This window comes from Armigeres subalbatus, chromosome 1 (assembly GCF_024139115.2).
Source record: "Armigeres subalbatus isolate Guangzhou_Male chromosome 1, GZ_Asu_2, whole genome shotgun sequence".
Taxonomy (NCBI): Eukaryota; Metazoa; Arthropoda; class Insecta; order Diptera; family Culicidae; genus Armigeres; species Armigeres subalbatus.
The window spans coordinates 304991940-305011419 of record NC_085139.1 but is presented as its reverse complement, the minus strand read 5'-3'; the positions used below and the strand labels follow the sequence as shown (position 1 = coordinate 305011419).

Sequence of the window (19480 nt, the reverse complement as noted above, 5' to 3'; positions counted from 1 at the left end):
CACAAAATTTCCACGGGAGACAGATGGACTGAAGGCGAACCGAAAAGACAGACAGAAGGTAGCCTCCTTGGTGTGCATCGGAGTTGAAAACGATTCCGTGGAAAAAGAGACACATTTCGCTGGCAAAGCCAACGCGTAACGAACGGCGGCATACGGTCGAAAAGGTCCAATACCGAAACTATACTCCGCGCGCGCTCGTTCGGTAGCTCCTCTTTCCGATCCCAAGAAAGTTCGTGTGCGACTTAGAGCCGCAGCGAGCTGCAACGATCAACTTACCTTAGTCAGTGAGGCACTGAAGCCGGCTTGACATGATCCTTGCCGGTGATAACCCCAGTACACTGGAAATGGAAGACAAGAGAAACGGTGAGAAGGATGAAGAGGTTTGTTACTTTTAAATTAAAACATATGTTTGGAAATCTCTGAAACGGCGAGGCCCGGGCGAGGTGGATTTAATGACGACGACTTAGATGACGACTTCCGAAAGCCGGATGTTTGTGAAATTCGATGGAAATGAGGAGAAAAAAAACGCGGCCCATACGGTTCAGCCAAATTACGACATGTGCAATGTGCTGCCGCTGTTCATTCAGCAAAGTCAGCATCATCCGGTGGTGGGTCCGTAGCAAAGTGGGCTACTTTTGAATCGCGTAACAGCTGAATAAACGTTTAAAATCGGGATATAGGAAATCAGAGCCGGGCATTTGTCATTCCACGCATTTGATCGACGACGAAGCGTTAAACTCATTATCTCGTAAAAAGAAAGTCTTAGCGGGACAAGTAAATATCGTCAGTCCAGTTTAGGTCGTTGAGCTGCAGAAACAATAACTTCGTAAATGCAGTTCTTAACCCACTTTCGGCGAACCGACTTTTGTCGCAAGGGATGGTATGGTATCTGATTGACGATCATTATTAGATTTATTGTATAGGATTGTTTTTGTATTCAAACAAGGAAGTTGGATTGAGCCATCCAAAATTAAGATTTTTTCCTCCATGTCCATGTCTTCTGTTTTATTTGTAGGCTTTAATCACAGAGAACGGCTTGACTCAGTTCGACAAACCGAACAAATGCTTGTCTATCCACTCAGTAAACGAATTTTAATTTTGGAATGTCATAGCTCGAACGCGGAACGAGGTAGAACTATCACTTATTTCTCCTGAAATCTCGTAAAATTAGCTTAGAACATATATACATAAGAAACGATTGTGTAAAACGACATTGAACAGAATGAAGTTCAAATAGATAAAGTCTAATTGAACTTTGCTCTGTTCAACGTCGTTTTACATCAACAAAGAGACTCTCTGATTAAAACACCTTTACCACTTGGGTCTCCTGCACACCTCTTTCCCATGAAGAACGCCATGAAACAAGTAAACATAATCCCATAAATTATGCTCGCCACCGTTCGTCGCTGATGCTCTCCATTACACTGCATCAGGAGGAGGTGTGACTAGCGTAAACCAGATCCGAAACCGATTAACACCCGTCGCGTCCGGTGAAGTGGCCCCGACCGTCGTCGTCGTCGTCAAAACAACCACTCTAAATTATCTACTGTTTGCTGGCGCAGCATGCCATGCTCGGTTCAAAGAACTCCTAACTTCATCGTTTATCTTGGGAAGCGATCTGGAGTGCAACTTCTTTCCGGTAGGTTGGAATAGCCGTGCCGTATCTCTGCCGTAGTAGGCCCGTTTGGTGGATCATCTATTTAGAATGCTCTGAAAGCGATTATTTCACCGCAACACCTCGAAGCATGCTGAGTGAAAAGTTGCGCGAGAAATTATGAGCGTCCAGCGGGGAGAATGAAACTATGCTTCCCAATGAAACCATAAACTGGGACAGATTTATGACACGTTGCAACTGGACCCCGAAACGTGGAAATATGGTGGGAAACGTTTATTCTTCAAGAAAAACGTAACATTCGTACCAGAAGCGCTCTGGAAAGGTGCACTAAATGATGACCTATGGACAGTCCGTTGAATGGAAACGACGAAAACACATTAGGGCTTGCGCTTTCGTCCAAAATAGGAAAGTGTGAATGATCGTTAGCCCTTTTACACCAGTGTTGATGCAAGTGATTCATATCAATTTAAAAGAAAAATGCAGGAGCTGTGAAGTGGAAGCATAGGCTGCATCACTCAGGAAGTGTCGGTGATAATGGAGTAGTTCGATCATTTCCGTATGATGATTGGTGTGATTTAAATTATGTGGGAGTTGGCGGCTTACTTAGAAGCGTAAATCAGTCCGGATATGACTTTGTGAATAAATTTTGATCTAATAGAATCGACCGATAGAACAGAGAATCATTTGGGCAGCACTCCCTATTCCCGTCCGCAACGTTCATTACTCGAGCGCATTGCAACCAAATTATTTGTTTCTTAGTACATGGTTTGTTTCTGTCGATATCTAGTGATGTACAAAAAATCAAGCCATTTGGTTGGAACTCCCAGGTTGGAACGCGGTCGAGTTATTAACGTTGTGGAAGGGAATAGAGGGTGCAGCCCAAATGGTCCCACTACTTATTTTCCATTATTTGATTAGTTTTTGAGAACAACGCTAGTGTTGAGTTTGGGGACTATCAAGATATTTACATATTTTTATACTACAAAATGAATTATTAAGAATTAATTAATACTTGAGGAGCTGCAGCTCCTCCTCGATGCGCCTACGCCGAATACAGTATCCTTCTCCACTGGATTCGATCCTAAGCCAATCCCTTGAGCGTTTAACGCTCTCAGGTCCTTTTCAACGCAAAAAACCACCGCGTACACAACCTTCCACGAATCCTACGGCCGGGTTCTCTACAAAATATTATTTTCGTTTGACTCTCATTAAACATGAGCATGAGCATGATTGACCGCCCACGGTCAGGGATTGCATCCCAAAGAGATTGAACAAGTCTCTCACTTATCATCTGTATACATATACGATATGTAGGATACCGCGAGAGACTTTTTTCGCAAGCTGTTATGATAGAGAACTGATTCAGGAGGCTGTAACCCATGATAAATTTCTTTTACGAAGCTCCAAATGCGGGGAGCACTGGCTCTGTGCATTTCAACTTATTTTACACAGCTGTGTAGTAACCAACACGAAATGAGCGAAAACAAAGCGAAAATCGCCATTTTTCTGTGGAGGCTGCAGCCTATCCGATTTTGTTTGCTCGCACTTGTATACAAGCTTGATAAATTTGTTATCATAGCTTGTTATGATTCGGAACAGTTTTTGCCTCTCTTTTATCGTTGTTCGTTATCTATTGAGAGCGACTTCTGCAAACCCTGCCCACAGTTGCTACTACGTTATTGCCAGGTCAGCTGTAATTACACATTTTCGCTTGACGCTCACTCAACATACGAGAAACGTGTCCAGCCCACCGTATTATGGTGTGTTGAATTAGCTTAACATTATCCATCCCTTTATGGTATTGGTCGTGATTCATGCAAAGCCGCCTGATGTCATTATCCCGTTTACCTCGGAGTATTGTCCGCAATGTCTTATGCTCAAACACTTCATTTTATGGCCAACCGGGAGAACTAGAGTAGTATACAGCCCAAATTTCGTTTTCGTTCGCAGACTACTGGACTTAAGCTGGTTACAAAGTCCGTCCCTATTCGCAGCTGCAATACGTCTTTTCCCCTCGCGGATAACAACATTATCACACGTCTCTAAAGTTCTAAGGTTCACAAATTCTTCTACCGCTAAATTTGTTCACCATCCAGTTCCACTTCAATACCACCACTACACCCAACCGGCGATTGTTAGATTTTCTAACAATTCTGTATAAGAATCTACCAAAACATGTATAAAAACTGGGCATATGCGAAATTGTTAGATTCTTATACAAAAATGTAAGAAAGGCTTACAACATTGTTAGATTCCAATATAATATTTGTATAAGAATCTAGCAATTTCGCATATGCCCAATTCTTATACAGATTTTCGTAGATTCTTATACATAATTGATGGAAAATCCGCCGGATGGGTGTAGTAATGAACCCATGTTGATTGACAGCGACCATGTACTTCGTTTTGCTGGTATTGATCGTGAGTTCAATCCTCTCTGTATCCTTCTTAAAGGTTCCCCCACATACACGCGACGAGACAATCGCGACGCGATTCAATCTCTTGGCGACTGCGAGTCGGTCGCCGTTGGTATGGAAGCTTAAAAGGAAAATGCAGCGACCCAACGATAGAATCGCGGCGACTAGCTGTCGCCGTCGCGGCAATGAAATCGCTTAGGTTTGGGGGGGCTTAAAAGGCAAGCCTCTTCCACGGCACAGCGATCAACCCCAATAATGTCGATTTCGTCCGCAAAGCCCAACAGTGTATGCGATTTTGTGATAATGGTATGGTACCGCTTCTCTGCAAACCAGCTCTCCTAATCGCTTCATCGAGTGCTATATATTGAATAGTGAATTCAGGAGTGCAGGGTGATACTTTAATCCATCAAAAGTTACAACTGATTTTAAAATTTCATCCGCAACTCTTACATGTTTGATCTGTCAAAGGTACAATCAAGTGGTGTAATAAGTTGGAATTGTACGAATTGCTCGTCTTATGATTGTTATTGCTTATCGCTTATATTGCGTCTTATGATTGTTATTGCTCTTATGACACACTCTACACTAAAAGCTCAGAATATTTTTTATCAGATGATGTGTCTGCAAAAGTACTCCTGGAATTTATCAAGGACTTGTCTAAGGGTAAACATTTGATCGGCCCTCACGAAAACATGTCTGTTATTCGTCGACAAAAGACTCTTCTTTGCATGGGCGTAGCCAGGATTTCGAGTAGGGAGGGGGCAACTTTTTTGGTCTACTGCATCGTAGTCTTATAAAAGCACATGAATATTAGTTCTTGGCACTATTTCCTTCTAAGTTCCAAAAACTTTTAAACTAAATCCACAACCAATAGTTAAGGCTGGATCACAATTGAGCGTTGCGCGTCGCGTCACGCTGGGTGTTGAAGCAACTTCTTCGGGAATGTCTTCAGGAATTCCACCATAAATTTATTCTAAGAATTGATCCGAAAATTCCACCACTGGGAGATTCTCCAGGAGTTTCTCCGGAAATTCCACCGGGCGTTTCTCCGGGAATTCTTCCAGGAGTTCCACCGACAGTTCCTCCAAGAATTCCTCCAGGATTTCATCCGGGATGTATTCCGGTAGTTCTATAGGCAGTTTCTACATGGGTTCCCCTGAAAATTCTTCCGGGGATTCATTCAGGCTTTCATTCTGGAATTCATTTAGGCTTCTTCAGGAATTTATATAGAAATTCCTCCAGAAGATCCTTTGAGAATTTCTCTGGGAGGTCCTCTGATGATGATGTTGGTCCAGCTTCATACCCCTACAAAGGTGTCAGCTAGACGAGATTTATCTATAAGATGAATTCTCCAAGATTTTTTTCCGAGAATTCTTCTAGTAGTTCCACTGGCTTTTCCTCCGGAGGAATTTACGGAATTTAAGCTCCCGGATGAACTCTCAAATGAACTTCCATAAGAATCCAGGAGGAACTCCTGGAAGAATTCTAAGATAGCCTTCAGGAGGAATTCCCGGAGGAACTTCCAGAGAAATTCTAGGAGGAACTTTTGGAGGAATTTGTAGATAAAGTCATAAAGAAAGGCTAAATGAATTCCTGAAAGAAAGCCTGAAAGAATTCCCGGAGGAACTACTGAAGGAGCTCCCGGAGGAATTTTCTGAGGAACAGCCGTAATACCACCCAAGTAACATTTTAAGTTTTATAACGCAGTTAAGTTGAATTTTGCTTAATATCCTCCAGAAATTCCCTGTGAAGTTCCAGGAGGGATTCTCGGTGGAACTCTTGAAAAAAGAACTCTTGGAGAAGCTCCCGGAGGAACTCCCACAAGGAAGTCCTGAAATAATGCTTGGAGAAGTTCCTAAAAGAATTTCCGGAGAAATATCTGAAGAAATTTCAGGAAAAATACCAGAGGGAATTAATAGGAAAATTCTCAGGTAAAATCATCAAAGTATCCCCAGATGAATTGCTGAAGAAATTACCGGATGAATTCCCGGGGGTTTGTTCTGAAGAAATTCCTGGAAGAACTCTTTGAAGATATTCTGGAGGAACTTTCAAATTAATGTTCGAATGAAATTCTGTAGTGAAGTCCGGAAAGAATTCCAGAACGATTCCGCAGACAAATTCCCAGAGAAATTCCTGAAGGTATTCCTGGATAAGTGCTTGAAGGAAAATTCCCGGAAAAATACCTGGAAGAATTTCAGGGGAAATACTTTGGCGAATTCCTGGAGAAATTCCTAAAAAAAAGTCCAGAAAAATTCTTGAAGAATATTCTGAAGTAATTGCGAAAATAATTCCAGAATTAAATCCTAGAGGATTTCGTTATTGAATTTTTGGAGGTATTCCCGGAAAATTTCCTGGAAAATATCCTGGAGGAATTCCCGGAGAAGTTCCTAGAAGAATTTCCGAAAAAATTTCTTAAAGATTAACAAGTGAAATTATGGAGCGAAATGGGAGGATTTCCGTCATAAATTTCTGAATAAACTTCTGAAGGAGTTATGGGGGGAAATTCCGAATGTATTCTTGAAGGAACTCTTGTATGCATTCCTGAAGGAAATGCCGAAGATTTTTGTGGAAGAAAAGCCGGAGAAATGTCTAGAAGTAAAACTTGGAAAGAAGAAAAGAAATCTTCATAAACTTTCCTCAAGAATTTCCTAAAAAAAATAGTCAAGGGTTTCCAAATAAATTTTTGGAGGAATTACAATTACATTAGGGGGATTTTCGAACGATTTACAAAGGAATTCGTGGATAACTTTCCGGAGGAATTTATAAAGTTCCCTGGGGAGCTTCTAGAAGGATTTCTGGTAGAAACATATTATTTCGCAGGAGGCAGAGAAAAGGAAAATACCACATTAGGTATATGAAATTCTCAAGGAGGAAACGAGGAAACGACAAAGTAGATTAAAAAAATAAAGGAGGCTATTTATGAATTTCTTAGTGAACACCTAGAAAGTCTTGAGAAAACAACTTGATAAAATTCAAAATTAGGTTGGATTATAAATTATGTACGAATCTTCAGATCTGATGACCAGATAAATACCACGTTTTGATTCACTTCAAATATGTTTTAGTGAACTATTGTTAATAAATATGGTTACAATCTCAGAAATAATAATTTAGGTGTCGATATCTCGATATTTATTTTATTTCCGTCAGCGTCAACGCGCTAAATTTGAATATTTTCAAAACCGACGCTCCCGAAGCTGTGACGGTTGATTTAGAACATTTAGTACAGCAACGCGTAACGCACGGCGCATTATTGTCCTGGTCCATAAAAAAATTGCCATTTTCAAAACAACGGGTTAACACGACGTCAGCACGACAAGCTATTGTTATTCAGCTGAAGAGTGGTTTATGATTTTAAAAACTGTATATTCTAGAAATGGTGAAAAATATAAAGACCCTCAAATAAATCTGGTAACAATTGAAAAACTCCACAATACTGAATATAGTATTATTGTTATTATTGAGTTACACAATTCTCGCGCTTAGTTTCATAGGGGCGTAACTGTATTGATCGATTTCTCTTAATCGATTTTATATTTTGTTAATAACTCAATTGTTTCATAAGCTACAAATGTGATTATAGATTCTGGTGTAAGAGGTGTTGAACTTAGTCTGTAGATTAAAAAAACACCTTAATAAAGACTAAAGAAAAAAAAAATTCTGGTGTAAGATACAATCAGCCTTTATCATACCAAACCATTAAATTATCAACGAATTATCGCAATTCTGTACAATAATAAAAAGAAAACTTCGACGAAGGGAAATCGATCTTTACAGTAACGTCCCTATGAAACTAAGCGCGAGAATTGAATAAAGAAATTTTAAACAGAATACAAACATTTCAAGGAAAATTCTTGAGCCCGAAATGTTTCTGGTTTGTTTTGATTTTCATATATATAATGGATCCTGGATACCCTAACAAGTTTTTGGGAATCTTTTGAATTTCAACCACCTATTTCTGAATATGATTGGATCGTAAACTGCACATGTTAAAGAAAATTCATTTCAGTGCCCGTTCAATGTTTCCACCATTTAGGGGGGGGGGGGAGCTGTGGGGGTTTATAGCGTGAAGTGAAGTTCGAGAAAGTTTAATTTTGAAAGTTTTCAAGAAGTAATAATAGATAAAGTGCTTGACTCGCACATAATCGCGTTCTAGAGAAATGGAGCTAAACTATAAGGAGAAACGGCGCACTCAGCTCAAGTGTAGGGGAGGAGGTTCGGTTGTGGGCACCCTTTTGAATTTTGTCCATTGGTTCTAGTTGGTATTATGTCTACATTTTTATACCAATGGGAAGCTAGATTTCATCGATTTGAAACATTTTATTGTCAATTTCGCAAATTTGGAATTTTTGGACATTTCAGTTTTGTGGTTCGGTTGTGGGCACTCCGGCTAATAATGAAGAATAACAAATGAAATCCACCCAGTTCCAAAGAAAAAGAGTATTTTATTAGTTTTAATTGTAATGTAACAATAAAAAGCCTAGATTTATCCACCTAGCAGTGATGATGCCTTTCTCATGCATTGATGAAGGGAACGAAAACAATCACTTAAGAAATGTCAAAATAGCACTTCAGGAAGATGGAATTAACTTTTTCCATCAATTTGGATATTCATTTTCATTTATTGAGTCTACATCTGAACAGATAACACTGAATCAACAATTTGACGCCACAATACACGCATCTCTCCATCCTCGAATACGCCTCACGCTCGCCAAGTCGTTCTGCACCTGGTCTGCCCATTTCGCTCGCTGCGCTCCACGTCGTCTCGTATATATTGCATTCATTTAGGGGAACAGACGGCTTTGGCAGGTTTTGTTCTATTATTGGCAGGGGTTTTGTCGTCCGATTTTATGAAATTTGGCCACAATATTCTTTGATATGCAAAAAATGTTTAGGCCAAATTTGAGCATAATCAGTCTTAAAACCCCCTGACAATAATAGAACAAAACCTGCCAAAGCCGTCATTCTATATACATTGTAGACAAATAAATATATTTTTAATTTCGAGTTTTTATTTTATACTAGCAGACCCGACGAACTTTGTTTCGTCTAAAATTGATTTATTCTTGGATTAGCTCTCGAGTTGTGCAGAAATTTCTGTTTCATTTGTATGGGAGCCTCCCTTTCCAAAGGTGGGAGGGGTCTCTAACCACCTTAAAAACCATCCCGGCCTCAAAAACCTCTGCACACAAATTTTCATGCCGATCGGTTCAGTAGTTTCCGAGTCCATAAGGGTCAGACAGACAGAAATTTATTTATTGATGAGCGCTCCTAATGTAAATAAACGACAATTTGTCAACAACTTTGGAAAGCAATGTTTAAAAGGTACAATTTTAAATGGCAAACAATGAGACTGAATTCCCCGTCAATTGCAACTTGTTGTGTGTAAATCGGTCAACGCTTAGTTCCAAAAAGCGCGGCTAAAACACAAATAAATAATAAAACTTGTAATTACAATAAATTATGGCTGAATACTTCGAAGAAATTGCATAAAAACAGCATAAAAATGTCAATATGTTTTATGATAAACTGATATTGAACGATTTGTCAATAACAAGAGGGTGCCCATAACCGAACCATTAATGGTGCCCACAAGCGAATTCAGCAGCGTATCAGGAAAGTGGTGAAAAACATTTTCGAGCTGAAATTGTGATGCCAATCGTTATTAAACCACAAAATAGACAAAATTTACCGTATGAATACGCATTGGAACTCACTTTTTCAATTCAATCACACCATTTTATGACACTTTGAAAAAGGTCAAATAAAATTTTCGTGTTGATTTTTATGTAGAACAAAAATTATTTAAACTAAAATTATTCCACTAAAAGAGCTTAATATATTTTTCTAAAAATTATTTGTTCATAGTTCAAAGTAGAGGTGTCTATCTTGTTTGGTATTCTGCACAAAACATCTTGTTTCGATAGCATCTGAGATGAGATAAGACATCTCGGAGCTGAATGCCCTCACACAAATTATCCACAATCCACGCAACTGGCAGCTCCAGTGTGACCAACTTTTTTAACTAACCTAAAATAAACCAGACGAAAAAACTTCAAACAATAATTACCGAATGCTAAGCTGTTCATTTGTACTTCATCATTGCACTTCTGACTCTGATTACAACATTTTTATTATTCATTCTATTTTACGTTAAAATGAATGAAAGAAACGTTTATTCGTGCTTACTTGTTTCTTTAGAAACTGATGTTGGTTAATCCCCGACTACTAGCAACACCGCGAAAGTAATATCAAAGCACCCACCAGCAAAATAAAACAACGCTGCACTTGCCGGTGTCTGTCAAATCTCCCAATCAAAACTGGCCTTTTCTGACAGGGAAATGGTTTCAAAAAGAGACAGTGAGATGTCTTACCTCATCTCAGGATAGCATATGAATGACAGATGTCAGAATAACAGTATCTGCTTTCTGTTAAAAGATACGAGACGGTGCCCACAACCGAACCACCTCCCCTACGATTTAGTATCGCGTGTGATTAGTGTAACAATCCACGGATGATAGTTTGTTTTTTGAACTTTATTAATGTGTTTTTTGCTTTTCTCGTACAACAAAGTTGTACCGAAAGGCAATCATTTCACTCCGAAAACGAACTTATAGAAGCCTCGGAGACCCATACTGTCGACTCAACTCGTCGAACTGAGCAAGTGTCTGTCTGTCCGTGTGTATGTATGTGTGTATGTGTGTGCACAAAAGCTAAGAAAAACATTAGACAACTTTTCATATAGTAATCCTTAACCGATTTTCTCGCAACAGGGGGCAAAGCCTAGTTGATCACTATTGAATTTGATAACGATCGATCGTTGCGTTTAAAAGTTATAAATAAAGTGGTACTTCGAACCATATTAGCACCATATAAGGTTGGTGTCTCGGCCAAATGCGAGAAAGATAGTGTCACTACTCAGTGAATTAAGCTGGGTTTTTAATCTATAGATTAAGTTCAACACCGCACGGACGATAGTGATTACCATGGTGATATCACATCGGTAGGTGACACTACCCACGTGGTACACGCCTCTCAGAAGTTCAATTGGGGTTGTGCGTCATCAAGCAGTTCCCAAAAGTCCGTCCGGCAGAACGTGCTGGTATACAACCCCATGACGGCACAGTCCATCGGAACAGAGAGTCTTAACACAATGGAGTGTTCCCTAAACAAAATAGTTTTGCCTTTCTCGTACAACAAAGTTGTACCAGAAGGCTATAATTTCACTCCAAAAGCCAAATTTTGATAGAAGGCTCGGAGACCCATAATGTTATATACCAAACGACTGAGCTCGAAAAACTGAGCACATGTCTGACTGTGTGTGTGTGTGAGTGTGGGTGTAGCCCCGAGAATTTTTTTTTGTTAAGGTGATTATACAATCAAGCCATGTGGTGAATTTCAAATTCACCACACGGATTTCTACTCCTATTATCAAAAGATCAAATCTAGCGTAATAATTTTTGTACAATGCTGAAATTAAAGTCGATTGTTTAGCATGAGTAAGCAAACGATCTACGAATGTTTCATCCCCATGGGCGTTGTGGTTCTCTCAATTCGTGCTCTTGAAAAATCACTAGAAAAAGCACGTGGTTTCCAAGATGGCCGATTTGTGGCTTTGTTGTATAACCACCTTAAACACGTTTCATATAGAAGGACTTGACCGATTCGAGTGCAACTAGTTCCACCCGACGGAGAAACTTTCCGAGTTGGACACTATTCACAGCAAAAAATATATTAATTTGCCGCGACGTAACTTCACGAGATGTACCTAATATTTCTATGTAAAACTGGATTTAACGTATTTTTACGTCAAATTGATCCATTTATACATCGCGCAACGTAAAATCTGATTGGTGAAAATGTTTTTATGTCTGCGCTAAACTAGCGTAATATTACTTGTTAACTTACAAAATATTACATTAGAGGTTATATATTGTGCTAAATATATGTAATATTACGTAACCGAATCAGAACTGTCAGTCAATCAAGCGATAAGTTCTCACTTTGAATTGTTAGTATTTCGGTCGCCGGAAGCAAAAAGAAAATGTTATTGCGGAAAAGATTTTCTAGTGGATTTTTTTTACGGATACTCGATCGATAATTTCAGCGAGGCATCAGAATCCCTTCCGGTACAAAAGAATCCATCAGGTAAGTTATCTCCGATGCACGGAAGCTCCTACAAATTTACAATTTGTTATTTTCAAGCTGTGGTTCCATTTTTGTTGCAGGACAATGATCCGGCGGAATTATGCTGCAGTTCATTTGTCGATCCCAGTTCCAAGGAAGGAATTCCTTAAGCGGAATGAAATCCAACCACAGTGTTGGAAACGGACTGAGTACGGGTAAACAGACCCAATGAGGCAGACCCATCGGATTTCCAATGCCAACCAGCAACAAACGGGTAACATCTTCAAAACAGGAAATAATTCGAATTGATCTAAAATCAATGTGTTAGGTATTTGTTTATTTTTAAGTTGTTGTTTTTTTTTGTTTTCTGATCAAATGGTCATGCAAAATCTAAGCAGCTGTTCAGACTGTAAATAAGCTTAGTTTATACCTACGTGTTGGAAACGATTTGCCGATATTTTCGAAATGAATAACACTATTGTGATGTTAATGTTAATTTCAAGTGAAGTGCTCCGCCGGACCCGCATATGAGAAGCAGGCGAAATCCAAGTTTTCTGTCAATTAAAACACGTACGCACTAAAAATTTGAAATCTTAAATTAATAATTAAAATTTATATGGAAATTTACCTTTTTATATATAAAACCAAAAAAATCATAAATTAAAAATTTAAAAACTTAAAATATAAAAATTTAAAATTTAAAAATTTAAAAATTTAAAAATTCAAAAATTCAAGAATTTAAAAATTAAAACTTAAAAAATTAAAGAATTTTAAGATTGTAATTTTGAAACGAATTCCTTTGGAAGTTTTTTCAGTAATTCCTTCGGAAGTTCCTCCAGGAATTTCTTTGGAAGTTCCTCCAAGAATTCTTTCGGAAGGTCCTCCAGGAATTCCTTCGGAAGTTCCTCCAGGAATTTCTTCGGAAGTTCCTCCAGGAATTCCTTCGGAAGTTGCTCCAGGAATACTTCCGGAAGTTCCTCCAGGAATACCTTCGTAGTTTCCTCCAGGAAATGCCTCCGAAAGTTTCTCTAGCAATTCCTCCGAAAGTTTCTCCAGTTATTTTTCCGGCAGTTTTTCTGAGAATCCCTCCGAAAGTTCCTCCAGCAGTTCCTCCATCAGTTCCTCCAAGAATTCCTCCAGAAGTTTCTCCAGAATTTCCTCCGCATATTCTTCAGGAATATCTTTGGAAGTTTCTCCAGGAATTCCTTCTGAAGTTCCTTCACTAATTCCTTTGGAAGTTCCTCCAGCAGTTCTTCAGGAGGTTCCTCCAGGAATTCCTCCGGAAGTTCCTCCAGAAAATCCTTCGGAAGTTCCTCCAAGAATACCTTCTGAAGTTTCTCCAGAAATTCCTTCTGATGTTTCTCCAAAAATTCCTTCGGAAGTTTCTCAAGGAATTCCTCCGGAAGTTTCTCCAGGAATTTCTTCGGAAGTTCCTCCAGGAAATCTTTCGGAAGTTCCTCCAGGAAGTCCTTTGAAAGCTCCTCCAGGAATTCCTTCGGAAGTTCTTCCAGACATGCCTTCGGAAGTTTCTTCAGGAAATCCTTCGGAAGTTCCTCCAGGAAATCCTTCGGAAATTCCGAAAGCTTCTCCAGTTATTTCTTCGGAAGTTTTTCCAAGTATCCCTCCGCAAATTCCTCCAATAGTTCCTCCATCAGTTCCTCCAAGAACTCCTCCAGAAGTTTCTCCAGGATTTCCTCCACATTGAAACTATATTTGACCCTGGAGTCCTGCTACGTCCCAGAAGGGACGTGCCTAAGCCAAAAGCTGCTGGTCTAGAGCCAACGGCAGCTTCCGGGGTGGGCACACAAGACCTCTTTTCTCCCGGGTCCCAGGGCGTTGCTTAGAAGGGAGAGTTTTCGGTGGGGTGGTCCTAAATAAAAAAATATTGCGTTACCTTTTAGGTTGTTTATTCGCGGGCTACGGGCGGTGGTAATGTGCAGCGGTCAGTCCAGGGGTCGGTGACAGGGCGACTCCGCGGACCGGTAGAATGGCGGCTTGACGACGGCCGGATGGTGTCTTCAACTGACCGTGGCACGCCAGAACGGATTTCACGACTGCTGAACGGCGGCCAATTTGTGGCCGATCGAGGTATAATGACGGCGTGAAGTAGCGTGGGCGGGCAGGAGGGAGCTTGGTAGCCGTTGAATGGCGGCACGTTAACGGTTGGCTAGTGGCTTGTCGGAGAACGGCGATGGCTTGCGGTTGGCAGCTTCGTAGTCGCGGAATCGGGGCTCGATGACGGCCGGATGGTGTCTTCACCTGACACGGATAACTGAGAAGGCCGTAGCGCAAATCGGCAGTGGCGCGTCAGAACGGGTTTGACGACGGCTGAACGGCGGCCAATTGATGGCCGAACGAAGGGTAGTGATGGCGTGAAGTAACGTGGGCGGACAGGAGTGAGCTTGCGAGCCGCTGAATGGCGGCACGTTGACGGTTGGTTGGTGGCTGGCCGAAGAACCACGATGGCTTGCAGGAATTTACTTTGCTGCGGCAGAATGGCGGCTCGATGACCGATTCGGATAACGGCGATAGCTGGCAAAACCTTTTGCGACAGCGGAATGGCGAACTGCTGAGCGGCGCCGATGACGAGGAAACCGATCGAAATGGTCTACAATCGCGGTGGTTGCTTGGGTTGTGGCGTAACTACCTTTCCCGATGAACCGCGGCTTTTTGCACCCGGAGCAAAGTCTCCGAAAATAGTTTTTGGGGTTTTCCGCGTGGATTTCCAGAATCCAATTATATTTATCAAAAAGACGTCCGTACTCTCGACACTGCTCACGAACACTCTGCTTCACATCTTTCTACCTCCCACCAGTCCAACTACTAGCTGTAGGAGCAACCCATTCTCCACCCGGTTCTCACTCTCGCTACATCCGCCCACCCTGCTACCACGGTTCCACTTTGTATCCAGTGTTTGGTAACCCACGTCGCCGCAGCCAAGCGAACGATTTTTAAATTGATCGTTAATAGCTAATATAATAATTTGTTCCCTACGACCCCACAAAACTTGTCAAACAGTTACCGTTCGGTAACATCCCCCTCTGGTCAGGGTAGCAAAAAGATAAAGGTAACATTTTTTTTTGGTTCAATGTAAACTAAAATTAATATCAATTCAAAAACAAAAACTGAGTAACAAGAAAAGAACTCTGAACACGGAAACATAACATTTAAACTGTACATGCCATAACAATGGGAAACATGTCACAATATCTTTTCTTCTATTGAACTTACATCGCGAATATCAAGGGACTATACTATCAAAACCTTCGATTAGCGACTTGATGATCGTACTAACAACACGCTTGTGACTTTTAGGCAGGCGTCGAATACCTAAAGGACGAAACCTTCCAATCCACATGATAACCATTTTTCGAACATTTAGTTATCGTTAATTAACAAAACTCGCGTCCGACTGTCACGCGGGACAGCAGTTACTCGCTCGAAAGAACAAATGTGACTGTAGAATACATAAATTCAAAATCAAAATAAGGGATTATTGCCTAGCCACCACTTATACCACGGCCTGAGTACTAGGACCTCTACAGGTTTAATTACTCATACTGGTAAGGGCAAGTATATAGGGTCAATGACACTTATGATAATGTGTCGTTTGTAATACATAACTACATTCAAGACGAGAACGAAGTAGTACGAACGTATAACAGTTATCGATTTACCCAGACAATCCTCGTCTGAACTGATCAGTTTTGACCAATTCAAACCTCAGTAACAAATTGGTTTTCGCTCCACATAGGAGAGAGTTTTCGCGCGCGAATAATTCCTATTCCGAGGACGTCTCCTCGAATTACCGGAGTGACTCTTAGTGATGTTAAAACCTACAGAACATCCACCTAGTACCGAAACATCATCGTGACACGCTCCGCGGAAAGCGTTTATCAGAGACACAGAGGTGTGGACTCTAGGGTAGGATTTTCTATCAATGAATAAGAAGGAACATGAGTTAATTAGTTTTCCAATACTCAGCTTTCGTCTCAAATTGCTTGTTGGGGACTGGGAACCCTATTCTCGGTTCCTCAGTCTAATGGGAACAATAACACTTGTGCTATTGTCCAGTTTTCAAAAGACTCGCCGGCCACACACCGATGTTATGACCGGTGCTATCTACTAGCTCATAGGATGATGACCCATGTCTGGCTATCACCTTACATGGCACGTATTGCGCACCGAGCTTGGCGTTATAAAATTCGTTTGCGTTCGACAACTTTGTATTCTTTTTATATACATTGTCTCCTATGGCGAAGGGTTTAGCCGGTCTACGCACTCGTAGATTATATGTTCGAGCACATGTGTTATGTGCTTGTTGCAGGTGCTTGTGCACCAGGGCGTACAGCACGGGATTTTGCTCCCTCACCCTTGCTGCCCTTTCTTGCAGCGACGATTCCTCTTCACTTTCGAAGCGCGAATGATCCGTACCCTTTAGGATGGCTTCCTCCCCCCTCGCCACCCGGAACGGCGTGTAGCCGGTAGATGAATGGATAGTAGAATTTATTACTATCTCGATCTCGGAAAGGCGTGAATCCCACGTCCTTTGGTTGTCTCTAGCATATGAGCGTATTGCCGTGTTTATTACACGATTTACGCGCTCCACGGGGTTCGCTTGTGAATGGTATCGCGAAGATAACCACTGCTGAACCTCAAATCTATTCATAAGATCGCGGAACTCCCGTGATGTGAACGTGGTGGCATTGTCAGTGAGAACGATGGCTGGTACCGAATTGCGGTAGAACCATTGATCCACCAATACCGAACAAAGGGTCTTAGAGGAGATCTTTGGGAACGCGTGAATTTGAACCCATTTGCTAAACAAGTCCATCATCACAAGGATGTATTGTTTACCATTTGTTGAGCGGGGCAGGGGACCTATGTAGTCCAGGGCCATTATTTGCCAAGGACGACAGGCATCCCGCATATCTCCCATTACGGGGCTAGTTGAGATATTCGGAGGTTTAATTAGTTTGCACTCGGTGCATTTCCGCACGTATTCCCGGACATCTCGGAACATGTTTGGCCAGAAAAACTTCTGGCGTATCTTTCCTACAGTTTTGTCGACCCCAATATGTAATAGTCCGTCATGGTTACTTGTAATGATGGATTTACGTAATTCTGGACTAGGAACGACTTTCCAGTCGAACCTATGGTCGTCCAAATCGTCATTAAATACGTATTTGAGTAATTGGTCGTTTTCTAGTCGAAAATCGGGGTACTCATCTGGCGACTTACTAACCTGCTCTTTGAGAGTGTTATACCAGTCGTTTACCGATTTTTTCGATATGGCCATCACACTCCTCGACAGGGCGTCTGGGACAACATTGTCCTTCCCTCGACGGTGTATGATGGTCATGTCATACATTTGGAGAGCCAGGCTCCATCTACTGAGCCTCGACGATGTTCTCCACTTTGAACGCTTAATAAACGTCAAAGCAGACGAATCTGTGACGAGAATAAAGTGACTCCTCCAGGTAGCCTCTAAAGTGCTCTATCGCCAGGAGTGCAGCCAGCCCCTCCTTCTCCGTGGCATGGTAGGAGCGTTCAGGTGTGGTGAGCTTTTTGGAGTAATACTCCACGACTCGCTCTTGGCCCTCCACCTTTTGCGTGAGGACAACGGCAATTGCGTAGTCACTTGCATCGGTGTGCACGATAAACTCGTGATCAAAATCAGGACTTGTTAAAATTGGAGCAGTTATCAATTTTTCCTTTATCTCCTGGGACGCCTCCTCGGCTTCTAACGACAATTTCAAGCTGTTTGACTTCGTTTTCAGAAGTTCTGAAAGGGCTGTGGTAGTCCGACTATAATCAGCGATAAATCGCCGATAATAATTGGACATCCCTAAAAACCGACGGAGTTTAGTGATGGTAGTTGGTCGTTCATACTCGACTATTGGCCTAATCTTCTCTGGGTTAACTCGCAATCCTTGAGAAGACGGGATGTAGCCGAGGAACGGAATTTCTTCCAGGCAGAAGTGAGACTTCTCAAGTTTTATCGATAGGTTGGCGTCTCGTAAACGTCGCGCCACCTCTTCGAGCAGCCGTACGTGTTCTTCAAACGTCTCTGTCACTATGACAATGTCATCTAGGTAGACAAAGACGTAAGGTTCCAGTACACCCTGGCCTAACACTCGATTCATCAACCTGGCCAGTGTTGCTGGACTGTTGACTAAACCGAATGGTAGGCGAGTGTACTGGAACATCCCCTTCCCTTGCACACTGAACGAACAGTACTTGCGCGACTTCTTGGCTAGCGGGATTTGCAAAAAGGCCTCCGAGAGGTCAATTGTTGAGAGGTAACGCGCTCGAGGTAGCCGGCTAAGTATTCGTCCAGGATGCGGGAGGGGATAAGCATCACGTACGGTCCGCTCGTTGAGTTTGCGAGCGTCAAGGCACAAACGGATCGCCCCCGATTGCTTGCGAACGGGAACGATATTGAGTGACCAATCCGAATTAGATTCCTCAATGATCCCCCGGTCCAGCAATCTGTCCAGTTCCGCGAATAGTCCCTCTTGGATTTTCGGCGCTATTGGGTATGGGTATAATCGTACGGGCTTGGAGTTCTTGAACTCCTCGCTGAGGGTGATCGTATGCTCACACAGCTGGGTGGTGTCCAGCTTTTCGTCGGTCGCGACTTTGAAAAGTTTTTTTGTTCGCTCTAACCGATTCTGTTGATCGGCAGTGAGTGACACCTTTGTCGCTTCTGGATTCGAAATAGAATCCGACCCAGCAGCAGTGATGGAGGCAATCGCGGGTAGATTCCGAATACTCGCCAGAAATCCATGCCACAGATACATTCCTTGGTCAATTCTGGAGCTACGAATGTTGAAATCACCCTGGTTTTCCCCATAAATGTGTACGGAACGAGGACTTCGCCGGACACTACCAATCGTGATCCATCGGCTGTGTGTAACTCGACTGGATTAGTTGGTTCTCTAATCTTTATCCGGCGGAATTTTTCAAGTAGGGTTCGGTTGATAAATGTCAAGTTGCTTCCACAGTCTAATAGAGCTGTGACTTCAACATCAAATATTATGATTTTTACGTGCGGACGATCGTCTAGAAAATTATGGAGTGTAATTTTGTTAATTTGTGGTGAAGTGATTCCCTCCTCTGGTTCCTCCCCAAGCAGCACGCGCAACATCTTTCAAATAGGTGTTTGTTCCTAATAAATTGCATTGAAGACACTGGCAATACATCGAGTCACATTAAAGCCACTTTCCAGTTTCAGAAAATCACAATGTTTCATTTCCGTTTAAGTGGCGTCGCAATATTCTACCCATCTGACTTCTTGGGTGGTTTAAAACTCGAT

General features: G+C 41.7%; 1 protein-coding gene across 6 annotated transcripts in view; it reads right to left on the bottom strand.

Annotated features, from left to right (window-relative positions):
- LOC134207865 (integrin alpha-PS2) overlaps positions 1–19480 on the bottom strand; it is a 248820-nt gene that overhangs the window by 74968 nt on the left and 154372 nt on the right. For all 6 annotated transcript variants that reach the window (XM_062683826.1, XM_062683823.1, XM_062683828.1 and 3 more), the window contains exon 6: positions 277–338. In XM_062683826.1, coding sequence (XP_062539810.1) covers positions 277–338 — 62 coding nt within the window. The remainder of the gene's footprint in view (positions 1–276; positions 339–19480) is intronic.